Source organism: Phaseolus vulgaris, chromosome 10 (genome assembly GCF_051622355.1).
Source record: "Phaseolus vulgaris cultivar YP4 chromosome 10, ASM5162235v1, whole genome shotgun sequence".
Classification (NCBI taxonomy): Eukaryota; Viridiplantae; Streptophyta; class Magnoliopsida; order Fabales; family Fabaceae; genus Phaseolus; species Phaseolus vulgaris.
The window spans coordinates 7340765-7348706 of record NC_143507.1 but is presented as its reverse complement, the minus strand read 5'-3'; the positions used below and the strand labels follow the sequence as shown (position 1 = coordinate 7348706).

The 7942-nt window shown below is 36.2% G+C and overlaps 1 protein-coding gene across 1 annotated transcript; it reads right to left on the bottom strand.

The window, feature by feature from the left end:
* Positions 1-515: 515 nt before the first annotated feature.
* LOC137819510 (putative UDP-rhamnose:rhamnosyltransferase 1) lies at positions 516-1972 on the bottom strand. The gene has a single exon (XM_068623385.2). It carries the CDS (start codon positions 1897-1899, stop codon positions 586-588), a length of 1314 nt encoding a protein of 437 aa, XP_068479486.1. The 5' UTR covers positions 1900-1972; the 3' UTR covers positions 516-585.
* Between the last annotated feature and the right edge of the window lie 5970 nt (positions 1973-7942).

Here is a 7942-nt window from a genome sequence, read left to right as displayed (position 1 = left end):
TAATCCAAACTAAACCATTGCAAGTGGGCTGAAAAATCTGAAGATAAAGCAAAAGGGCATTTCTTAATATATAGACTATTGAATGCGACATTGAAGTCTCAGCTAACACCTCATACCAGACTTAAAAAATGTGCATATCTTTGTTTTTTACCTTGATTGAAACTGGCTATTGCTGTTTGCATATATTCAAAGTGGTGGAATGGGAAAGCCTTACTTGCTTGGTTTCTTTGCTTTGATTTGGTTAGGAAACTAATATTTTGATGTGTTAAGATATATTATTATTTCCATTTCTTCAAAGTTGCTTTTATTACTGATTGTGAATCATTTGGAGATGCATATGTGTGTTTATCACAAAACAACTTCACGTCTATGTATTCCACGGATTGGATGCATATCTTTCTGAGTTCAATCTTCAAAATAGAACAAGGTATTCCAGTTCTTTCTAAGAGGATAATCTTTCAATCCATTTAAATTTTTTGTTTCAAAAGGGAAACTCAAACATTTCTAGACATCAATCAACTCAACCAATAACAAACAACGTTAAAACTTATGCATCAATTACAAATAATCCTTCATGGCAGAAAACTAATCTTTCATGGTAGGCCTATGGTTTTCCATGTAATCAACAAAGTGATCAATGTATTTTTGGTGCAGTTCTTTGTCCCCAAATATCTTACTCATCTTCTGTGCTTCACTTCTATAAGTTTTTTCCAACATCACTGATCTCAATGCTATGGCCAATGATTCCCTTGTGAACTTCCCACAGTGCTTATTTCTCTGTACTTTGACCCCTACCCTTTTCTCCTCCATAAACCCAGCATTTATAAATTGATCACTTTGGAAGGGCAACATAACAAGCGGACACCCAATTTGAAGACTCTCAATAACTGAACTCCAACCACAGTGAGTGAGGAACCCCCCAATAGACTTGTGTGATAAAATCCTCACCTGTGGGGCCCATGTTGTCCACACCATACCCTTTCCTGAGTTATTCACAACCACATCCTGCAACTCAACACTAGAGGTGTTTTGCTTCTTCAGAACCCAAAAAAAAGGAAAACCAGACATTTCTATTCCCATAGTAATTTCAGTGAAGTCTTCATCACTTAGTGTGACTTCAGATCCAAAAGCTACATAAATCACTGACCCTTTTTCCTGTTTGTCTAACCAATTAAGGATGGTGTTCCAGTTTTCATCATTGCTGTCTTCACTGAACTGTAATGAAGGTGGCAATAACCCAACTGGAATCACTGTTTTCCTATATATACTTTCACACAATTTGAGAGGCTCACCTTCAATCTCCATGCAGCTTCTTGAAGCAATAAATTGAGCACCATTAAAAGTTGTAAGCACCCGAAACACATCTGAAACCCCCGATTCATTATTCTCATTATGCTCTTCAGGAATATATTTCCGCGAGGACTCACTTTCTTTTCTTGTAAAAATATCCGAAAAATAATACATACATGATGCACTAAAAATATTGAATGAGACGCATGAGATTCCTAGCTTGGAAGATATTGGTGGCAACCAATAGGGTGCAAAGTCGTATATTATCCAATGGGGTTTGCATCTCTCCAGAAACTTGGTCAAAGGTTGTTCAAGACCATCAAAAGCAAGCTTGAGGTATGGAATGATGTGGTAAGGAATGTCCACTGTGGCCTCTGCATTTTCTGGGAGTTTGTCAACACGGGGCAGTGGGAGTTCTATGAGATCCACCAAAGGTTGCAAGTTTTCAGGCACTTTGGGTAGACGATGGATATTTCTAGGCGTGGAAATGAAAGAAATTTTGTGACCCTTTTGAGCTATGAGTTTTGCAAGCTCAAAAAATGGGAGTATGTGACCAAATGCTAGCCAAGGAAACACCACAATGTGAAGCTTCTCACGCTGTTCCGCCATGGAATGCTTTGTGTTTAAGGATGAATGTGTCTGGCTTCTTTATAATGGGTTATGATGAATGGTTATTTATTTTTTCATGATTATCTTTTTCCTTTTGATTAGTGTCTCTCTTGTCCAGTTTCACACATTATTAGTGCCAACTTGTGAACCACAATTGAAGGTAATAGCTTCATTAGTCACACATGTTCCTTGAAATCCACCATATGGGACCCCCTTACCTACAAGTCCTCCATTCTAATTTTGCCAAAAATGCAACTTTCATAATAAATAAATTAGTAAAAAGTTAAATCAGTCTCCTTTAACTGACGTTTTAGACAAAAAGAAATTCTAAATTATTTAGGTTTTAATAGTCAATGTCACATTTTCTTAGTACTACTCTTAATGAATATACTTGTTAAGAAGAGTACACTCTCTAGTAGAAGTGAGTAATCAATAAAAGAGATAAAAAACTAGTATATTGTAAACTTGATATTATAAAATTTAAAATATTAATTTCATTCTTTAATATTTATACAATCATTAGAAATAAGTATTATGTTTTTTTCATCAACAAAAAATAAAAAAAAATACTTCACTAATATTCCAACCAATATATAAAAAACAAGTGCTTCACACCACCTATAGGCTTAGAACATAATAAAACAATCCTAAAATCCATCCATATAACTCTATCCATACGCTTCAACTACTCCAAAATTTTTGTAATACAAAACCATCTACAACAGCTATCACATAACCAAAACCAGGAGAAATAAACATACCGAATCAGCACAAACCCATAACACTACATCACAATGGCATGCACCAAATCTACACCTGCATAATTGGGCCAGCATCCCCTGCATCACAATGGCCTGCACTGAATTTGCATCTGCAAAATTGGGCTAGCATCCCCTGCATAATAGCAGCCATACACCCTTTTGCCATACCTCCATGTAGGCTTGTGCAGGAAAGACCACAACAACTCAAAAGTCCCTTTGCAATGCTTTATAGTATCCTCCTTACTGTTGGACAATAATTTTAAAGTCCTCTCCCTTACTAGACCTGGTTCTGTTTAGTTTTCTTTCCACTACAAGGCTACATTGACAGCACCAGTTAGGCTTTCGTCCATATCCACAACAATTAGCAACTTATTCTCATGAAGTGAGCATCTGTTGTGTGCTGCTTCTCACAATCACAATTTCTGATATGTTTGCACAAGCTTCACTTCCACGAGAGAACTAAAAACCTTGATAATGACAAAATTGCTCATTTGACCAAACCAGTGAATATTTGGGAGTGCCCTTGAGGAACATACCATGCACCACATATTGCAACATGTTGCCCCTGCCCCACCTCCAACATCTTTTATTTTCTAGTTCCTACACAATTCCAGTACCCTTACTTTTTTACTCCCTCATTTATACGAATCTCCTTGTCTTGATCATAAGACCTTATGCCTAGAGACAAAAAGTCGACCAGCAGGGCCTTCAACTACTATGGCATCCCATTGACACATCTAACTCCTAGATCACCTTCCTCTAACCTTTCTCATTTATTTATAACTTATAATGCATTCAAGAGGATTCAAAACCCAATCCATGAAGGAGTAGTTGAAAGAGTGCTAGTGACTGGAGTGAAATCGTAATAAGGTAGTCGTACTGGAAGGTGTTTCATCCATAACTACGATTTTAGTTGTGCCATCTGAAATATCTCTTCCGCATCTATTACTACCCCTTGTTTAAAGATAACATAATTTCGTTGTTCCCACATACATCTCACTATAGCTGCCCACAAACCTTTCCATACCAAATTTTGTTTACTACTAGCCTGAACCAGGTGAAAGTTCTCAAAGTGGGTATTTAATTCATTGTGTTGAACAAACAAGACACCAATCCATAAGAAGCAAAAAGACCATACACATTGTGCATATTTGCATTATAAAAATAGATGTTGATTTGATTCATCCATAGCCTGACACATTGCACATATAGTAATGTTCACCACCATCCCTGTCCTACTCAAGCACATTCTAGTTGGGATTCTATCCAAAAAGACCCTCCACGCTATGGTGATTACTTTGGGAAGCACTTTAACCTTCCACAAGCATTTGAAGTGGTCATGTTGAAGACCTTTGGCATGCTTAGCTAAGCATTCATATGCTGAATTCACAAAGACCAACCCTGATTCTTCACTCCCCCACACATGGAGATCCATTTCTTCCCTATTCATGGAGCCCCTAGATATACGTTAATAGTTCTGCCTACATCATGGATTCCCACTCAACACGCCTCCATCTTAAGCTCCACCTTTATACTGATTCTTCCCACACACCTACCTCTTCCACCTTTTGTCCCTGATTTAAAGATAGCGAGTACATCCTCGGGAACAAAGTTTTGAGGTTAAGGTTGCCAACCCACACATCCTCCCAGAATCTAGCTTTATCTCCATCTCCTATTTTCCATCCTAAAGCTTCTTGAAACCAACATGCTCTTCCTCCCTCCCTACAAACTTTAGACAAATCTCTCCACCACCAGGACTGGAATTTCACATGTGTTTGAGTATTACCTAAATCTGAGCCACACTTTGAAACCAACAAATCTTTCCACATCCTTTTCTCTTTAGTCAGAAGACGCCATCTTCATTTAGCCAGGAGAGCACAGTTAAACTTTCGAATATCTTTAAATCTCAGCCCACCCTCCTCTTTAGGTTTATACAGGTTCTCCCAGCCTACCAATGAGATCGGTATGCTCTCCGTCCCCTAACCCCATAAAAACCTCATTTGGATACTAATGATGCTTTTCCAGACTAACTCCGGTGCTTTGAAAAGTGATAAGTAGAAAAAGGGTAGGGTTGTGATAACAAACTTAATTAAGCTTATCCTCCCTGCCATAAAAAAAAAGTATCCCTTTCCACACACTGAGTCTAGCACTTAATTTGCTTAAGATAGCCTCCGAAAAATGTTTCTTCCTTGGGTTTCCACCCATTTCTAGTCCCAGATACTTGAAAGGTACTCCATCTGTGTACAATTTAGAGTATTTGTATAACACACAAGGGCATTTCTATCAACATTTATGCCTGCTAGCTTTGATTTATGAAAGTTAATCTTCAGGCTTGAAGCTAGTTCAAAACCCATGAGAATAGCCTTCATGGTAACCACATTACTAAAAGACTCTTCACAAAGAAAGAGAGTGTCATTAGCGAACTGGAGTATACACAACTCTACCTCATTCCTACCAACCTTTACAAATAATCCTTCATGGAAGAAAGGCTTCGTGGTTGTGTCTACTTGATGCAGGTAATTTAAAATGTTTACTTTGTATCTGTAATGACTTCCCATACATTTTGTGGTTACTGACATTAATTTGATATGAATTGTGTAGATATGGGCTCTTGAACATTTGTTCTCTTACAAGTGGCAAATGTCAAGGATTGGAAATAGATATCCTCGTATCACACATTGGACGAATGTTAGGTTGGGTGACATTGAAATTGCATCTGGACTGCAACAGAATGTGGTGTGTTGAATACATCGAAATTTTTTATTTAATGTACAATACTTAGTTTTTTTTTTCATTTATGTTGGTATTTGTTGTGTGCATGAACAGGTTATTGTGGACTAAACTGCGTCCAATGAAGATATGCAAAATGAATTAGTTGTACAAGCATTTGAGGTAGTTGGACGTGGATTTACAATCGACATGTCATAAAAAAGGACTATGGTAAAATGAAGGTGAAAGTAGTTGATATGCTTCACCAAGTGTAGGAACAAAAGGTTGTCATCAGCAATTTGGAGAAGGAGTTGAAAGAGTTACAAGAATTTTTAACTGCACGCGTAAAATCTTATGTGCGTGATAGTCCTTCTGCAGATGATGAAGAACATTTGCAGACGTCTTACGTTGATGATAAAGACGTACCCGAAGAGCAAGACGTACCTGAAGAACAAGACGTACACGAAGAACAAGATGGGTAGGAAGAAAAGAGTAACATTTTCACCCGAGTCAAGCATAAAGCAAGGAAACGTGTGAAGTCGGTTGTCATGAAAACACCACGGACTAGGTATGCAAGGGGAAAAAATGGTTTTGTTAGTCATAATTGAAAGGGATCGTACATGACGTGTTTAGTACTAAAGTATGTTTATTACGAAGTACTTGTTAGGAATGACACATGTTTATTTCATTAGGTGTAATGTGGTTAAAGAATTTAAGACATGTATTTAGCAACTACGTTCTAATTTTACTAATTGTAAATTTGTTGGACTTTTTCAAGTGTTTTTTTAATTTTAATTGTCTTCCATTTATGTGGTTGAAGTGAACATATTTTTTAAATTTGAATGTATGGTAGTGTTAATACACATAAACTAAGTTCATATAAACTAAGTTCATACAAATTAAGAAGGACAAGTAACCAAAAAATTCAATTAACACATGTAATAAGCATTGTTCAGACATGTTCTTATGAATTATAAATACAATTTTGTATTCTCAATTATACAATAATAGTCTTCATAGTGCATATAGGCATGTTTGTAAGATGTGGGAATTTAAACCATCCTTGAACCACAGATTCTGTCTTCCTCCATCTTATTTAATAACTCCAATTGCTTTGCATCTGAATATATTTTGAATATTGAAATGTGAATTACAATATTGCATATAGGACATTGTTTTTAAAGTATAGAAAATTTTTGGAACTGTACCTAGAGTCAGTGGAACGCGTATTATTGGATGACAACAACGAACTTCCTCTTCAAATGGTGGACATATGTCAAATTTGAAAACCTATAAGCATGAATCAGATTGTGGACATATGTCAAATTTTTAAACCTATAGGCATGAATATTGTAACGAAAGGAACACTTTTTTTTACTAAAGTTATAATGAAAGCCACATACCTTAACAATGTTAATTATGGTTATATTAAGATAGAATGCTCTTTTATTCGGATAAATATGGCTACCTATAAGAGCATTAATGCTTTCATGAAATATGATATGGACTTATTTGAAAAGAGTTTTATGGAAGATAAATACATTCTTAGCACTAAAACTGATCCTACTGCAATTTGTGATCCAAATTTCGGATCTTTTAACACCTTTTCGTGTACACTTTCTCTAACTATTCCTATTGGATCCTGTACTAAAGAGGTGTATAATAGTCATTTTTGTGTTGCATAAACTGAAAGGATCAAAAGAGTACATAAGCCATATATTACCTTAATAATTATTAACATATCTCTTAAACCATTTGGTTGGCATTCTTTGACAAGACAAGTAAGCAATGGCAAACAAAATGTGGCTTAATGTTAACCAAAAATAATATTTGCTCACAATCATGTCCATCAACTTGGGCCTTAAAAAAATTACTTTTTGCACACGAATAACTGTTAAAGTGTAAATGATTGTCATAAACATTATCATGAAAGTGAAGAAGATGTTGTGCCCAATTCCATGTCATGCCTATGACTTTCGTCAGCTATATTGTTTATAAATTGTTGTGTGTTGACTGCATCTTTGGAGTTTCGATTAAGGATAATTGTTTGCACATTACCGGATGGGCCCGTAATGAAACTTGTGTCGGTGTTACAACGACGCACAAAGCTTGCAAGGTCATTGGTATCAATGTCAAGGTTTTCCCATTGCTCCATTCAAACTGCTAGTGAAGATGGCAAAGCTAAAGTATGACTAAATATTGTTTTTATGTTTCAAAAGATACACTATAGTGGTTTAGCAATGGTTTCTTCTTTCTCTAAGAAAGAACCATCCAAATGACACTAGTGCACTCTTGAATTTGACATATGTATAACATTTATTTGAACTAGTTTTTAGGTAGATTATGACAGCATTATCGAGGTCTTTATTAGTTCCTGCCACAATAATCACTTTAGCACAGTGGTGGTTGAGTTGCATTAATGCTACTCCTTTCCCATTAGTACCACCATTTTCGTGCCTTTATTGCACAAAACACCATCCACTTTTCATTCTCATCTTCCACCACCAACATTTTGCATTTTCCAGCATCAAAAATTTATTTTTTTTGCACTCTTATTCAAGGTGGAACCCACA